Raw genomic sequence first — 18,762 nt, forward strand, 5'->3', positions numbered from 1 at the left:
AGACAGATGGGCAGATAAATAGATGCAAAGATAAATGAATGCATAAATAATAAAAGGAGAATAAGAAAAAAAGTATAGCAAAATAAAAAAGTGGTATAAGAACAGGAGGCCACGTAGTTACACTTACCACACACACGCATACCTTCCTCCACACACAAACACACACACACCCTCATCAATGGCATAATCATTCATCATACTTGCAGCACGTGAAAACAAAAAGTACATTGAGAATTCACACCATGAAACATAATGTAATATATATATCACCTTCACTTTAGTTTAATATTCTTTTTCATATCAAAAAAATGTTCATATTCAAACATTTAAGACATGCATACAAAAAAGACAATTGCAAAGCTATATTTTGCATTATTTTGGCAGAACAGATGTATATATATATACTACAGAGTCTTTTTTAAATAGATTTTCTCAAAAAGAGAGTACCGAAAAAAAACATTAGCAGATGAGCCAAGCTTGGATCAATAATATAACAGGTCTCTTGTTTGATTTTTATGAATATATGTAAGCAGCAATTTTCGTCAATTCCCGTATTTTCTTAGCACTCTTGAAAATGGAGAATGCTTCCATTTCCATGTTAAGAGTCATTTATCTTACATAAGCCTTTCGTAGACTTATTGTGCTAATGATCATCATAATATATATACAATGAACATTTCTGATATTTTCAATTTCAAATATGAATTCTTTTCATCAAATCTATTCTCTTTTATTTTGATATATGTTCAGCGTTGAGTTTGTTTTGATGACCTAACAAATGCCAAGACAAGAATGATGCTACTTCATCAAACAATATTTTTCTTAACGTAAATTAAATCATACGGAGTCAACTGGTCCCACAAAAAGCAAATACATGCTGCCCTGATATTCACGTGTGTCATACTTGCTGAGATACTGTTAAATTATCTCTCTTATTTTCTCTCAAAAAGTTCAATCCTACTTCGAAAACATATTGAAATTACAGATTGGCTAAGATAATTCTAAAAAGGTTATGGAGTTTTTCGTTAAAACCAAGCTGTGTAAAGGGGTCTGTCGCACAAGAGTTGCAATAAAAAGCGACTCCAAAATCAAACACACTTTGATTTTCAAACAATTAAAAATATGTATTTCGGATTTGCGCTTGATGTCAGTTTGTTTATTAAGCTGGCCCCAATCATAGATTAGCTAGGATTAATTTCATAATAATCATAGTATGAATATTATGCTGAAGCCATGTTGTTCCAATTCCTTTTCTTCTCATTTTTATGAACATGGAAAAAGGCACTAGAGATCAGGGACCCGTTTCATAAAACTTTTACCATAACAAAGTTGCAATAACAGTTAAAAGCTACTGAAATCTTTCAATCTGATTGGCTGATGGTATTATAACAAGTCTTTGTGAAATGGGACCCCGCTTTGATATGGACCTGAGCTTTAAGTCATGAATTTTACCAGATGAGGAAACAAAAAAAAGAAGGGAAGGGGTAAACCAAATTGGGAAAACCAAATTTCTAGTTAACAAACCACAAATATTTCACTTTTCATCTGCATATAAAAAAAAAAACAATTTTTCAAAATTGAAATTATACATCAAACATATGAAACAAATGAAAACAAAGATTGTCGACCAACGCACTTTCTGTTATTTTGTACTGTGCAAAACAGAACACAAGACTCACTATATTCACCGTGCTACAACTAAACATGAAAAACAGAAACACAAAACTTGATAAGGATCTGAGTCAGAGACAGACTTATGTCCCTAACATACCCCACAACTGAAATGCAACAAACAATAACACTTTCTTTAAATTAAAAAAAACACCAACTTTTTCTTTGTCTTAGCTACAAACGGTTTCACCACCACTCGTCCACGACTTGATTTAACAAAAACAAAAATACTTCAAAATATGTAATGAATAGGTATGAATATAGAATATATATATTTTTGTGAATATTGTGACAAAATAAGTTGTGGCTACAAGTATAAGTTTGATCTGTTTCTTAACGATACCACAAGAAAAAATGTAATGATTGCACAGAAACACATGGGGAGTTATAGAATATATAGTTTTATCACAGAATAAAGAGTATGATTACTCTCGCCAGGAGAATGTCACCCTTTAATTCCATTTGTATATATGATATTAGATGTATCACACCAGACCTCACAAAATTTAGAGCTTAACCCTACGGCTACCAAAGACACCCTCTACAACAGGCCTTTGCAGTCTACGAGTTAACACTTCACCAATAAGTTCATGTTACACATCCATTAATCAGTTTATACCACATCCATACAATAAAACCAATACTGAAATAAATAAACTAAAAAATACAGAAATTTACTCTCGTCATTCGGTTAATACCTCAATATACCACTGGTCACAAACTCTTTTTTTCGTTTTTTGGTTGTCATTAAAAAAAATTAATCTATGTCTAGGATTGTAAGCTATCGTCGAAAATCTAAGGACCCACACCGAGTTAGAATCACCAAGAAAGGAAAAAGCTATTTACCCACGTTTATTAGATAACGGGTTGATGTTAATTTGAATTAACATGTGTATCTTTCGTCATGGCTTTCGGGACTGATTTATGCTGAGCTTGCTGCCATGTTTGCGATTAGCAGGCCGAAGAGCAATTTTGAATGTTTGAATGAGTCATGATATAACACACAATGTACAAGGGACCAGAGTCTCTCTCAGTGACTGTCATGACACCTCGATCATTTCGCAACTACTGCTGAGAGATCGTTGACTGCTCAGTGACCTCGTGTCAAAGTCTTCCTCGTCCTGGTCGAGCGCCGCCCGACCGTACTCTAGGATCTCCCGTCGCGCACTGACAACGATCTCAGAAGTGACCACCTCCCGGGAGCACGAGCCGATCTCTTCGCAAGACTGGCTGCGGATGCTTGGGTGAAGCTTCGGTCGCTTTTTATTATTGCACTTCTTCTTATGTGGGTGTGTGGGTTCCGACGAGTCAGAGTCGCTTACATCCGGGGACCCAAAGTTACACTTGGTTATGTACGTTGCGACCCGATCCATCGCCGTGGTGGGGGACTGGTGGATTCTTTGTGATTGCCCGGCTTCATCGATGCTGTTTCCGGATTCCTTACGCTTTGTCCAGACCACGCTGTCACCCTTGCTACTAGGACTGTCATCTGTTTTTGCCTGAGGGAATGAGAAAGGGTTCCAGCCTGAAGGCAGTACCTGAGGGGTTTCCATATCAGCTGAAACCTTAGATTTTGGATTAGAGTCTGGTTTCAGGTTAGCACTACTGCAGGCACTACTTGCAGCAGAACTTAAGTTTATGTCTGGTGATATCCCAGAGCTAACTGAACCATGAGGTGTCATCCAGCAGCTAGGATCTAAAGCTGGGGAAGCTGTGCTGCTAAGACTTAGGTCACTAGTCACCGATTGTCCACTGCTTTGACGGGAGAAAAAGGGGTTCGAAACATTTCCTGCGACAACGGATGCAGAGGGGTGGATAGGGGGTGGAGAGTTTTGAGGTCCAAAAGTTGGTTTCTTTAGCGCACTTGGTTTTTGTTGGTCCTTTATGGCTGAGGAGTTTGCGACCCTTGAGCTACTTGAAGCAGGGTCTGGGTGGTTTATTCGCGAACGTCCAAATTGAAACCCTACAGATGTCTCACTGTGCTTGTGCCTCTGGCTCCGACTGGTCGAGGGTGAAGCAGGAGCAGTCAGGACCGATGATCCTGAAGCAGAAGGAATCAAATTCTCTGCAGCTTGTACCTCTGCGCAGATTGTTTCAGAGTTTGAGACAAGTCCTTCTAATTTCAGCTTTGTTCTTTCCACCTTGCTCTTGGAGTTCTCTGGGTGGGACCTCTGGACACCGGTGGTCAGGCCTGACTGCTGAGCCTGAAACTTTGCGCATGCCTCCACAAAAGGGTTATTATTGCGAACTTCGGGTGAATGTACACTGAGGTGGCTCGTACCCCAAGCAAGTTGTTCAAGGAGGCCTGAGGGGCTATTGCAGAGGGATCGGGGCTTCTTTGAATCCCCTGGTGAATCGAGCAAAAGAGCGGTCTTCTTTACGTCAAGACCTGTCGGTCGTTGCAAAGTCCTGCTCGGTGCATTTTTTAGGTCTAGCGTGAGGTGGCTTGTAGATCGTTTCTCTGTTACAAGCGTCTGCGTTCCAACTTCCGTAAGGGCGTCGCGGCTGAGTGATCTTTTGATTGACTTGTTTTCTGAGGTAGGTGTGGTGGGTGCGTCAGCGAAAGTGACACGGGGCAAAGTCCTGCTCAACCTGGGGCTTGCCTTCCCCGGGATGTAGGAGCACTTCAATGGCAGCGAGAGGTTTTCCAAACTGAGTTTCCTGATGTTGGGCTTCATCGGAAGCAAGGTATCCTCATGGCCCTTCTTGGGATGTGCAACCTTTGATGAGTCTTCCTTTGGTGATGTCAGCAGTACCAAAGGCTCACTGGCACAGGCACCCTCTTCCTTCTCCTTCTTCTCTGAAGGCTCAACGTCCTCCTTTGGAGGTCCTGAAGGCTGTAAGGTCGAAGGGAGGCCCTGCCTCGTTCGGATAATCTTCTCATACTCCAAGAGCTGACCGAGGAAGTTGAAGTTTGGAGATATGGTCGCCCTCTTCTCTTTGACATACCTGAAATTGACAACAAAAAATAATAATTTAGAAGTCTTATCCAATGTTATATACTTTCCACATAAAATTTCAAATGCAAGTAAATTAAATCAAATTTAAACAATGGAATGACAATAAAGATGCAATAACATAACAGTCATGATATAAATAAATTTTCTTTCTCTGACTCTATAATTACACTTAGAACTGTAAAATATATATTACATCCTTAACGACTAGCCTAAAAAAAATCTAAATCACTCTAGCAAATAGGGAGTCAGTTCATTGTTGGGGTATTGCCAGAGAGATTGAAAGAAAACATAAATATGTATGGGTGGGTCCCTGGCATGCATGAAGGTTGATTGCTATTCATTATGATCGCGCATGTTCTATCAGGGTCAACCTTGCTATCTGGCGGACCTAACCTTGTATCCTCAACCAATTTCCTCCTCTGAGTCCCGCTACCGGGGCCATCAATCCGACCTCACTGACTCATCCTCTAAAAATACTTTCTTCCGACCCCCTAGCTTTCTATTACATCAAAAAGACATCAGAAGATTTATGTCTTCTTCCTATGCTTCAACACAGGGGGATTAAAAAATTTCACAGGTCAGATCTTAATGAAGTAATAAATTTGTTGTTTGGTTACTTTGGTAATTTGGGTTTTTGGTATTAAAGACAAAGTGAATTAATTTAATTTCATAAAGACAATTTAACAGTGAAAGATAGGTGCCAAGAAATTTGCTCTTATCACAAGTTGAGTATTAAACATAGTTTACTGATTATAAGTATTAATTGGTAGGCATTGAAGACATTATCTAGAAAATATATATCTCTGAAGGTTCTGTAGCTTGGTGCCAAGATTGTCATTATCTGCAAGATGAAATGCACCCATGGCAGTGCAGTTTACTTACTTATAGGCCTCGTCGACGTTCATATTGAGGTAACGCATGATAAAGGCAATTGCTACGGTTGGAGAACGAGAGATCCCGGCGAGACAATGAACGATGACGGATCCGTTTGCTGACCGGACTTTGTCTGGATGATTAAAGAAAGAGAAGAATAATGAAAAAAAAATATTAATACAATAAATTGACAGGTTATAGAGGTGACAGAGACAAAATGGTTTCAGTTCTAGGAATGGTTTAACATTTTGACAACTGAATTCTGATTGTCCCATAATATCTGTACAGAGACAACCCGGCTACGGCAGGTAACAGGTTAAATCTGAACCTACAAACAAATAAACTGATAAAGGCATGTACAATTATAAATATTGATAAAAGTTTGTTTTTTCATTTAAGACATCAAGGGGTTTTATTTGTTATTATTCATGATTTTTTTTCATATGTTAAATCAAATGGAATTAATGCAACCCGATAATCTGCATCAAATATGCATACAGGAAGTAAATAAAACACTTAGTGACTGGTACAAAGACTAGGTCACCATTTCCTCATACAAGTGACAACGATAAGATACAATTCTATGCAAATGAGTTTGACTCGTTCATCGCGGCGATTGTCTTACTCATCCCGAGTGGCGAATATCCAAATCAAATTCTGACACAGACAGGTGTGGCCCAGTGTTTGATGAAAAACTATGACTATACAGATCTATTTCCGCGTCATGAGAAAGTAAGAGTGGACTAATTGTATCCTTCATAGAGTCAGAGTCATGATCCAAGTTTGGGCTGGAAACATACGAGACCCAGGCGACATTGACTCACACATATAATGCCATGAACGCAGACATGATGGCTACAGACTGTGTAGTAGCAATGTCCTTTGATTAATTAAATCTATGATTATCGTTCAAGTCTTATCATCGATCAAGGCTATAATTATGATCACCAATAAAGCCTTTAACCTATTAATTAAATCTATGATTAGCAATGAAGATCTTTATCATCGATGAAGTCTATGAATATGAACACCAGTGAAGCCTATTGATTTGACATAAAAGCTATTACTTAAGTTAAGCTGCATGTCATGTTCTTTCAGAATTTTGTTGTTGTTTTCCAATAAGATATTCCTATCAAGTTAATCCATTCCATGCAAATTATTGCAAAGATAAATGCCTCAGTTCACTCACATTGCATCATCTGTATTGATAAATGCATAAATGATTAAGAGAGCCACACAAAAATGAAAGAGAAACTTTTTCAACACTTATGCTTTTTATTTTATTCCCCCCAAAATATATCAACATGAAAACAGGCTGATAGATATTCTGTGCACTTTGAGCATGAGTAGTAGAATTCCCCAGGTTATAAATAGAGCTTTAATGATCACATTTTATCAGTTCACGGTGTCTGAAAATATCCAAGACTCTATTAATTCTATCGTCTGGGTACCGGGCTACCTGTATGACATCATAAACATAATCTTCATCGTCACCGTCACGGGGTAAAAAGGTGTATTTCTGTCTTTGCCTTTTCGCAGTGCAACGCAGCCGGGCGGCTTATTTTCGGCGCTCAAATTATGGTACACCTGGCAACGGACGTGACAATGCAGAATAGTGAGCCAGGTTACATCCAGCTTGTAATGAAAAAATTTGATTATGCCCAACAGCAAGCCAGCGATTACGTTATCAACATTTTTATGAGATTAAACTTGGACCATTGCGCACGTCAAAATGTATGCTATCAAGACAATTATCTCATTCTTTCATTTTCTGGTTTGGAGGGGGGGGGGGGCAGTGGGGGGGAAGGGGGGGGGCTACAAGGAAATGACCACTCAAATATGTACATGATTCAAGGGGCAGAGGCACTAGTGACACATTAAGAAGAGCCATATTCCAGAAAGAAACAACGGCAGAAATCAGATTAGAAGGCTTGCGATCAGCGCTGAGTCAGATCAGTACATGAAATCATGCAACGTAAGTAATCTTGTGCTGACCATTCGTAATGAAGTGATTTACAAAGCGCTGGGAATGACAATGGGTCAAAGAGGGTTTAATTGAATAAACGCGGTTTAAGTTATCCTATTTCTGGTGCGTAGATCAAGCAACTTGCATGCAATTATTGAGTTTGACTTATATGCCAATTTGTCACACTTTGTAGTGGTTTATGATTGAATGGTTGCTGTGGTGTTGAAAGTAATGAAGTGAAATTGTTGAAAAGGTGAAAATAGGTAAAATTGAAGACAACATCAGTAATCTAATGAAAGATTAAAACAATAATGAAAAAAGCAGCAAAATAGTAAGAAGGAAGAAAGAAAGAAAGAAAGAAAAAAAAAAAAAAGGAAAGAAAAAGAAAGAAAGAAAGAAAAGAAAAAAAGACAGACACAAACGCAAAGAGGAAAATATATCCCAGAAGATTCACCATGACCACCTTAAACGGCAGAAATTTAATTTTTTTTCATTCATCACAATAGTCCTCAAAAGACAGTGGTGAGAGATGGAATACTGCCATCTAGTGGCAAGACATGTACAGGCTTCAATCATTTCCAAAGTCCTGAGAGTTTTTGTACATGATTCCTACATCAATACAGGTATGTAAATGTAAATTTTAGGTTTGTGGGTGAATTGTGATGTCTTGCTTGAACATATTTGAGTATCAATGACAATTCTAGATTGATATTGATATTTTTCTTGAAAGAAGGAAAAATGACAAGGAATTCATTTCCTTGGAAAATTTCTTTGTTTCAGTACTCACCAATGAACTCAAGTGCCTCGTCAAACCAGGGAAGCATCTTCTCGCTGTGATTGTCGCGGACGGGTATCCGGTGGAAGTGGGTCTGGGGAAGGAATTCTGGGATAGGACACGACCTGCTGACGTTCAGGACGTAGTTTATCCCATAACTCTTCAGGCATTCCTCTGACATCACATCCTGCAAGGACCGAGGTGGAAAAAAAAAAATTTAGTTAGTTAAAAAGTATTGTTTCGAATATATAATAAAACGAAATATGAAAAATACGAAAGTTTACTAAAAATGTTTTTCCATTCTGCCAAAATATAAGAACATACAAGATATCAAATAAGTAGAAATATATAGTTAACTGTCTATTCTTTTAGGAAAAGGAGAGGGCATAAGGAATTTCCAACCCCCCCCCCCCCCCCACCTTTGAACAAAATGCAGAACAGCACCTACCCATTTGCTATACGATTCACAACATAATGGATGAAAATTGAAAAGAGGTGTATATATAACAAAATAACGCCCGGCAGAAAGGCTAGGACCCTACAGCCCCCCCCCCCCCCTGGTCTGCAAGTTAACTATATAAAATCATTGGAAAATCATAGGCCTACATGTACATGTATTTGATATGTATCAGTGTAGAGTGTGAAGACTAGGAGGATGAGTCACAGAGGCAGAGAGAAAGAGAGAGAATAGGAGTGCAAACTGATCATATCCTGAGCAAACAGGGCGATAGTAAAGAATATAACCCTGCTCTCAACGAGCAAAGGTTATCTCCTAAACCAGACCGTGTACAATGCCAAGATTACTGAATGCAATCTACACACAGGTACCCAGATTGGCATTTAGCTGCCAGGTTTTTTTTCACGTTTTGTTTTCTTTTTCTGAGTTTAATACATTAGTCCTACACATATACATGTAGTTGTAATGTGTATATGGTTTTGTATAGATTATTTTTAAAAGTCATTGAATTCAATTACAGTTCATCAACCACATACAAAACTTTAACCAAAAAAAAAGCCATTGAATATCTGACTGCACAAAACAAAAACTTGTTTTATAGCATTCTGGTGGCTTAATTAGGTATACATTTTAGATATTTCTATTAAAAAAATCATATTTTAAATGACTGAACTGTGTTTTTCTGTTGCATATCTCTCAAACCATCTACATATAATATTTAGGGATGATCTAATAACAAAAGGTAATGAGATACTACAGATATACTTATACTATTCAAAGTTGGCATTATTTATACTACATTTCTTCCAACAACAACAAAAATGTGGTCAAAGATTAGGGCTTATTAATTGGATTTGGGAGTAAAAAATATATTTTGTTTACAAGCAACAGTATTTTAGATGGTTCTGTCTTCAGTTGTCTCTTGGTTCGAATTATTATTTAAAAAAAAACCCTATTTACCTGTTGTGATCCGAGGTACAGGAATCCAAGCACACGGGTGGGGCCCGTGTTGGTAACCGGTAGACAGGGTTGTGAAAGGGGGGCACGGGTGGGGCAAGGGGGTCGGTTCTGGGACTCGCACAGGTACGGGAAACAAGACTGGAATGACGTGTAGCCGCCTGAGAACGAAGGAGATAAAAATAAATATTATGAAATCCAGGATTTCTTAAATTACATCCCATTCATGGTATATGAAAGATTATTCCTCATACATGAATTTTGAACTTCATTCATATATGATACCATATTCTGATACAAATTTAACGTAATACCAAATACAATCACATCTGATGAATGTCATGTGTATTCAATTCAATGTCAAATAAAACACTTCATAAAGACCAATACATCTCAGACTGATTGTCTATACAAGTTCACTTTTCATTGGCAAGATTTAAAAAAAGGACATACCATATTCTAAAAGCCTCATTCCATTGAATTTCTTTCACAAAATAAAACCTAGAAATTTGTTCGACACAAAAGAATTCATCTTTGCATATCTCAATATCATAAAGATAATAAAGATTTATTACCACATAGCAATGATTAGTAATACTATACATGAAATACCATTTCAATTTGTCAAATTGTACGAACGACGTCAATCCCATAAAAGACGTCAGCATGATGTTTGTTCTTTTTAATCATGAACTATAAGCCACACTCTACTCATGAAGGAACCACAACAATATCTGTTCCGCTCAGCAGCACAATGCACATCGGAAGACCTGACTTATCGTCCCCGGAATACACCCAATTGTAACCAAAGTCAACAAGACAATATGAGGAACTCGTCAACGGACGTTTACATGACCATATTTGGCAGGAAAAAGCCATATGAGGTCTAAAGCTCACTTTCCCCTTTGCTATTCCCAATGTACAGTACAAGCATGTTGTAGTAAGTAGATCGAAAGAAATATGAAAAAGAAAAACAAAACTAAACTGAAGAGAATTGGAAAGGGAGTTGGGGGAGAATGCATGCAGAGAAAGGTGAAATCTCCATGACGTGATTGGGCATAGATAATAGGCCCAGGACTCAATAAATCCCAGCTTTTTCAGAACTTCATTTTAGCAAAATGTAGAGATAGATTTCCAAAAGGTGAGGGGGGATGGGGAGGTATAACATGTCACACATTTGTATACAAGATAGAAATAGCATAAAGCTTTTGAAAACTAAAAAAAAACTTTAAAAAAAGAAAAGAAAAACTAATGATGAAGTTTATGGGCATAGAATGGGACAGAAAAAAGGAGAGTGAGTAAAAACAAATGAAGATGCAGAATAATAAAAAAGCATACCAGTAAGTTAGAAGTAAAGAACAAAAATAAGAGAGAAAAAAGAGAGAACCAGCTGGCAGTAAAGATAAAGAAACAGAAGAAAGAAATATCAAAAGGGAAACAATGGTTTGGCTTAGATAATATTTCCTATCTCCCCGAGGAATCCTTACTCTTCAATTTCACTCTCACTCATGCACTACCACAGTCACCTGGCTTATACCAGTTCACTCGGCAACTATAAGGAAATACGTCGATCTGCGTTCAACCTCCCCGCACAGGAAAAACCCAAGTACTTTGGCTTAACTACATCATAGATTATTTTGGAGTCAGGGGAAAAAAAAACCCTTATAAGGTAGCTATGACATAATGCTTTCATTTATCTGATAAACGTCATCCAGCTAAACGATCAAATAAAATGGTGAAATCTATAGTTTTTCACCTAAAGATCATGATTTTATTTTTTTTCAAAAGACTAACCAGAGCACTTGGATCCACTCTGAAAACATTGTATACCTAACTTCTCTTGTATTTATGATCATAAAATGCCCAACGATGAAATAATGTAAAATGAATAAACATGGACAAAGTCACAAGTACTATTGCTTTAGGAGAATTGATAAACACAGGTCTTATATATACATGTAGAACGACATATTTACCAAAAAGAAACGGCAATTAACACTGCAATTAAGTATATATGTGATATTGCTTCTAAATAAAGATTCAATAAATTCAGTACAGTTGAATATTGACGAACTAACAGAACTTCTTGATATTCTACCTAAAATATCTTTATCACAAACAATTTGTTTTAAAAGATATTTTTTCTGAATATTCATGGTCATGGATAAATGCTGTAATAAATCTCAACAAGTTTAAGAAAATATTAAAAAGAATTAATCTAATTTTAAATTTGGCATGGTATGGCATGAATGCCAGTTTGCCTTACAAGTAGTGGCTGCCAAATTTGTAGTCATTTATATGGTAATACTTTATTTTACAGGAACGTATACATGGTAGAATGTCAATTTCATTTAATCGATTAATACACCATTGTATACTTGCAAATTCATTTGCAAAAGCTTTGATTGCATAAATTTCGAAATATATTTAAAAAAATCAATATTCCAAGATACATCAGAAAACATTCTTATTATATATGACAAAACGATACTAATATTAGTTATTACATTCAAGTTTTACTTTCAAGTTAAATAAAAAATTTTAAGTGAATATTGAGTAATGTGACAACAGTACAATATTCAGGAACATGCCAAAGTATTGCGTGAAAATATAGACGTACGATCCTTACCGCCAGCAGCGACTGTTTTCACATTCCTTTCGACTTGGATGACCATGGTTGGTTTCTTTAAATCCACAACTAAAAATCCAGTAACATTTGGGCCGAAGAAATAGGAGCGCCCCGACAACAGACGATCGCTAAAACCGATTCAACAATGACAAACCATGTATGATTCCTGTGGTTATAATTCTTTTTCGCGGGAGCGGGTGTCGGTACCAGTCCTCTCTCGAGCGCGACTGAGCGACTTGTGTCTCCTTAGCAGCGGAGAGCGAGCTCTTTCTCGTCAACAAATGAATGCCCAGCAATTGGTGGGGGATATTCTCTTGCTGTAGAGCTCGCTGTATTATGATCCAGGCGAAATAAGGAAGAGCGTATAAAGGGTTGAACTGGTACAGTCATGGGGGGAAGGTAATGACTGTACCTATGGAGATCTTCCTGGCAGCTCTGGCTGGGGTATCTCTGCAACCTTACATGGTCCTGAGACACAGGGTGTATTGTAAACACACAGTCATTATACACATACACACAGAGATAATCAGCTGTGCAGAGAGAGAGAGAGAGAGGACAACCCCTGGATGACTCATCCCAGGTATTGACCAATCACAGCGCAGCATGATGATGTCATCCAGTTACAGGCCAATCTGGCACTTCCCTTCCACTAATACATTACCAGTGACTGCTAACCATTCTCGCTCCATGCCAGCTATTGTGTATGGGCACTAACTATGCACTGGAGAGCGGGAGATATACAGGATTATATACCGCTGTGGTATATTCCAGTATATTCCACTGTTGAAGGGTTGTTATTGAAAGATATGACATCCATTAATTGATCCCAACGATGCCAGATGGAAACCGGGTCTTCAGAAATACATATCCCTCAGGCGCTAACCAGCGTTCATAATGTAGTAAATGAAATTACAGCAAGGGAAACATCAAACTAGCTACATAAATGCATCAATCTATAAGGCCTATGCCACATAAAGTGGTAAATATGAGCTGTAAAATGATGAACATTTTTAACAAAATGATTATACCTACAGATATATATAGAACATCATAATCAATACTGAGAACATATATTTCACAAATACAAGAAAATCTTCTATCTATAACCATGGTCCATGCTATAACTGGGCATACACTCAAACAGAGATATTATCAACTCATCAATAGGCCTATTTCAATAAACATATATGAAGTATAATAATCAGACCTATATCATACTATGCCAATTACGTCTACCTAGAAGTATAAAATACAATTATTACAAGACAAAACTCAGGGTTACGTTAAGCGATATATAGAAGAATTTTACCCACATCAATATCAAGAATCATGTCTCTTGTAATAACTTCCATCCCTCAAAAAAATAATTGCATTTGAATTTCATCAATCTTTTTTCTTTGATCCATTCCTCTTCTCATTCATACAAATTCATTCTTTATTATGGATGCTGGCTTTTTCCATAGAACGTATAAAGACCCTACGTCAATGCATACCTTCGTACGAATAACAATTGACCCAAAAAAAATCAATCAAAAATTCACTTTCCCTCAATCAATGCAACTTTACAAGCTTATAATGATCATTGCAATTGCGTTGGATTACAACCGCTGTAAAACATGTACAACAGTAAATGAATCACAATGAATTAAAACGCATTTACACATCGAAGATTACGATAAATATGATCTATATATGCCTACACAGAGCTAAGGGGGTGTGTCGACTTGTCTCGCGAGCACTTTCTTATGAGTAATCAACTAATTTAGAAGTTGGCTTTGATAATGATGAACTCATCAAGGGTTGGATTAATTCTCATTATTCATCGAAAGAAATCCTTGTGAAATCGGGTGATGCATATGTATGATGTCATTATGAAAATCCCCCTTCTTGTGCATGAAGTATGATGAGAGGTGAGTCGGTAACCAGAGCCTGTTACAAAGTGGCAGATGTGATTTCATCTCATACATCTGATTCAGGCCTAATAAGGAGTCAAAGGGGTAAACTTTACTCAATTTGGTTTAAAACTAACCCAAATTTGACTATGGTGATATATTCAAAGAGTTAATAGGCAGTACAACACTCTATGAAGAAGGATTCGATGTAAATGCAGGGTGACTGTGACAAGTAATTGGCTAACGTTTCATTTATTTCTAAATGATTTATTTCTAAATCCCAAAGGATTTAAATTGAAATATCTTAGCTTTGAATTCAAATCAAGAAGATTGAAATCTAAATCTAATTTTTAATAGGCTTGCGATTAATCACAAATGACAACCACCCTTGAATTATGTGATATCCTTTAAATTTAGAGAGTATTTGATGTATTGTCTTAATCCTATCAAATTCAGTTCATTGCCAATATTAAATAGCAAACTGAAATCAGACTTCTAGAAATTATTTTCCAGCTAGGGAAGTTACAAATAGATAGAAATTAAATTAAATGCTTTTTAAGACACCAATTTATGGTTAATTGATACAATAAAAAATATATTACTCATCAAAACATGTTTATGTGCTATGATACAAAAAGAAGAAAAAAATAGCACAAGTTAACATCAAGTAAAATGTTAAGTGGAAATAATAGCATATCATTTGCAATGTACTTGAAATACATGCAAAAGACCATTCAAAGTACTAATGCGCAGCTGGAGATGAGTCAGGAAAGTCCATTTACTTTTCAATAATGAAAACAAAAGTAATTACTTCATACTCTTGTGACTGGATTGAGATTATTCACAACAATATATATTCTTTACCACTTTTCACAATCACATGATTCATACTTTATAATATTTACATCAAATACACCAGATTTTGGAGCAAAATGGAGATGACAAAGAACACAGAGTCACCATAAACCAACATAAAAAAATTTTTTTAAAGAATAAACGATCGTAAAAAAAAAAAAATCTTCCCTCAGCTTTTTGAGGGGGGGAAGCAAAGTCAGACGTTATTTCCACGCTCCCGACTCCTTCCTCCGGAGACCACCGTCCGATGACGTGGTCAAAAGCCCTCTCTTGGCCATTACGAGACAGTGCCTGGAGTCACGAAGGGGATGAGGAATCAATAATGAGCTCATCTCATCTCGTTTTCTCATCGCAGCCACGCAAACCAGCAAGTCGTGGCATGATGCAATGGATGACTTCAATTTATTTCAGGATGGCTCGTTTCTACACGTTGATTTCTCCACCACTGATCTGTGACTAGTAAGTATACCACCTTATTGATAATCGCACCATCAGAGTGCTTTTAAACCTCTCATTTCTCAAAATTTACAAATTTTGAGGTCAAATCAGAAAAATGCTATTGACTGTCATACATGTAATTACACCGAATAACTTGATGTAATGATTCCATGATAATTGTTGATACACTCTATATGTATATAATGTATTATGTTTTTACTTTATCATATGTTACATACATTCAAATTGCCATGATGTTGAGTTATTTGTTAAACTGCAGGTCGCCTTTGGAAAGCAGTTTTGCATAACTGAACAGGCCTACCCTCCAGTATAAAATAAAGAAATCAAATAAAGAAATAAATAATAAATAAATGGCAGACTCATATTATCTGAAAACAGAAAGATATATTTTCATATGGGGGTCAGACGTACAATAAGGCTGATCATTTTATGGAATTGCCCTATATTTCCCAATAATAAATAGATGCAAAAACATCAAACTAACCAATATTGCTCAAATTTGGCATCAAGAATGCCAGTAACATTTAAGAACTGAATAGAACTGATAAAGTGTATATTTCCTCATGATGAATATATACAAAGACACCCAATCCAATCAACATTGTACGCGTTTATTATATATTAAAATAACATTCAACATCTTACCTGCCTCATCCATTGAAGCTCTCATATAAGATAAAAATACACCACTTACACTAATAAAACAGGCTCACAAATTAACAAATTACTATAAATAAATCAATCAGTACTGTAGACAAATAAATGGAAGATTTCATTAATTAAACTAACTTGACTTCCCAACTCAACCAACTGATCAAAAGAACCAACATCTAATTTCTTCTGAACATGAAATAACAAAGAAATACAAACACAACAAAACAAATCACTCATGGAACACTAAACACTGAAAAAAAATGTAGCGTACTCACTTTGAGGTGCCCCTCCTCCATAATGTAGAATTATGAATACTACTCCATTATCGGGAAGCAGTTTATCAATCATATACCATTCAGAGAAAATTCATAATTTAAGAGAGAAATAACAAGAGAAAGATAAAGAGAGAAGGGGGAGATGTAGAGAGAAAGGAAGGTTATCAATAAATCAATCAATAATCAATAGTCTTGTTTCAAGTCTTACCTGCCAGTAAATACACAGTCTTGAAGTTCTCGCTCAGCTTCGACAACAGCACACTCAGGAAAGTGTCGGCAGTAAGAGAGGTTATATCTTGTGTGCCTTGATCGTAGACTATGACCTCGTTGCCCAGATCCAATTCAGACGTGCATGCTGTGGTGAGGAGTTCTTTAACTGTAATCTGGAAAAAATAAAAATAAAAAAGAGAAAAAGAGTAAATAATTTATTCATTTCTTGAATAATTCTCATCAAAATAGTTAGGGGAAGTTCCAATTCACTTGCTAAACACCATCTTCCATTGGTCCACTTATTAGTGATAATAGGCCTTAACCTTTTTTTTGTAAGCTTTGGGCAAAGCCCACAAAATATTCTAAATGCAAGGGGGAAGGTTCATACCTCCCCCCCACCACCAAAAGAAAGTTGGAGATCTTATTTTTTGGAAGGCCTCATGCCAAGCATGGACCTACTGTAGGTCCATGTGCCAAGCAAGTAAAACGTGAGTAAAACAGAAAAACCTCAAGGTCGCAGCAATCATAGTGGTATGCAACCACAATTGAAAATAATCCAGATATGCAAAAAAATTGGCAAAAATCAATATTTTCAACACCAAATAAGGCAAAACAGCTGATTGTGAATGAGTAGAACTGTTCCCCTGCGTAATAATGTCCATGAATATCCACTACTTTCTCTTCGTGCAAGAACCTTTGTTGAAAGGTGTCTTGAACGAGGCCGAGATGGGCTATGACTAACGTGAGAAAACCCTGTCACAGTGTATCACACAGCTTGCTACGTTCTATATTTTTCTCGACACCATGATGTTTTTAGCATAGCTGTTTTTTTGTGTGGCTCCAATAGGGGGGTACATGTATGTGACATAGAGCATGAGTAGGTCCATACATTGAGATGGAGTCTGCTTGAGAATCCAGTTCACTGATTTATACTTTTTGTTATCAGCACCCTAAATGTTTTTGGGAAACCCATCTAATTGTATATCATTGTTCCAACTCATAACCACATTAAAATATGACTATATGTGTCCTAGAACTGTTATGGTGTGGATAGTATAAAATAAAAACATGTTTGGTGGAAGTATTTCATGACTTCACAGGAACATTTTGATTGAGGGACCACTAAAAATAAAGTTATATCCATGTATTTGATTTTGTATCTATAAAAAATATCTCAGGTATGGAATGGGCTGAAAATTCCAGGAAACACTCTTCCCATAATTTTTTTTTGAATAAAACCATGTTTTGGTGGAAGTATTTCATGATTTCACAGGAACATTTTGATTGAGGGACCACTAAAACTAAAGTTATATCCATGTATTTGTTTATAAATATCTTTTTTTTTTAATTCTCGGGTATGGAATGGGCAGAAAATTCCAGGTAATGATCTTTCCATAAATCCTTTTGCATCAAATCACCAATGTTCAAATCTTCCTGTTTTCAGGGGGAAAAGGCCACAGTAAAGAGAAAGGATGCAAATTAAAGGCCTAAAAAGTTGACAAATTCAAACTTTCACAAAAACAACAGCTGAAAAACAAATTCAACAGCCAATACACATATGTTGTAAGACTTGAATTTACTGTTAGATCATGGAGCTATTACAGATGGTTAGAATACAATCTGGTACAATTCACATTTTTAGTGGAGAGTTTTAGGAGCAGTAAACGAGAACGACGTAGCAGTCGTCTGATCGTTTGAGTCAACATCGTCGTCTGCCCTTGTTCACTACAATTGCGAGTACTTTAGATTTCACTCGACTTGTACGTGTACGTACGTCCACGTCAAACAGCGCGATAACCAGCGGGTCATGACACGTTGCCCGTCCCGGAAGATCTGGCGTACCATCGCCTGGCGACTCAGTCGGGTGATGCGAAAGTGCAACTTGTGCACACGTGCCCTTTCACTTGCTTTGATTCCTTTTTACTCGAGTTAGGATATATATCGATATAAATTTTGGAGGTCAGAAAGCAATTCCAAATATGATAAACATAATGCATCGTACAACTTACATTAATTTTGTGAAAAGTCACTGAAAACTGTGTTTTTTAAGGGAAAGGTTGATCTTCATGCCGTCTTCATGCTGGGCTTGAACAGTCAAAATGACGTCACTCACGTACACGTCCACTATG

At 36.8% G+C, this 18,762-nt stretch overlaps 1 protein-coding gene across 2 annotated transcripts; it reads right to left on the bottom strand.

Annotated features, from left to right (window-relative positions):
- Positions 1-255: 255 nt before the first annotated feature.
- Positions 256-13,006, bottom strand: LOC129283382 (tyrosine-protein phosphatase vhp-1-like). 2 transcript variants are annotated; one of them, XM_054919216.2, is made up of 5 exons: positions 12,289-13,006; positions 9,663-9,820; positions 8,258-8,432; positions 5,514-5,637; positions 256-4,620 (listed from the first exon to the last, which is right to left on the bottom strand). In XM_054919216.2, exons 1-5 carry the CDS (start codon positions 12,332-12,334, stop codon positions 2,712-2,714), a joined length of 2,412 nt encoding a protein of 803 aa, XP_054775191.2. In that variant the 5' UTR covers positions 12,335-13,006; the 3' UTR covers positions 256-2,711. The 2 variants fall into 2 exon arrangements, with proteins under 2 accessions (XP_054775191.2, XP_054775190.2); XM_054919215.2 differs by having other exon boundaries at positions 12,280-12,816.
- Between the last annotated feature and the right edge of the window lie 5,756 nt (positions 13,007-18,762).

This window comes from Lytechinus pictus, chromosome 19 (genome assembly GCF_037042905.1).
Source record: "Lytechinus pictus isolate F3 Inbred chromosome 19, Lp3.0, whole genome shotgun sequence".
NCBI classification, from domain to species: Eukaryota; Metazoa; Echinodermata; class Echinoidea; order Temnopleuroida; family Toxopneustidae; genus Lytechinus; species Lytechinus pictus.

Excerpts from the sequence above, each read along its gene's own strand:
- LOC129283382 (XM_054919215.2), bottom strand. The coding sequence starts at position 12,334 with ATGGTCATCCAAGTCGAAAGGAATGTGAAAACAGTCGCTGCTGGCGGT. Across the intron at positions 8,433-9,662 it reads TGTACCTCGGATCACAACAG|GATGTGATGTCAGAGGAATG; the intron begins GTAAATAGGGTT and ends CGGTCCTTGCAG. Across the intron at positions 4,621-5,513 it reads AACGTCGACGAGGCCTATAA|GTATGTCAAAGAGAAGAGGG; the intron begins GTAAGTAAACTG and ends TGTCAATTTCAG.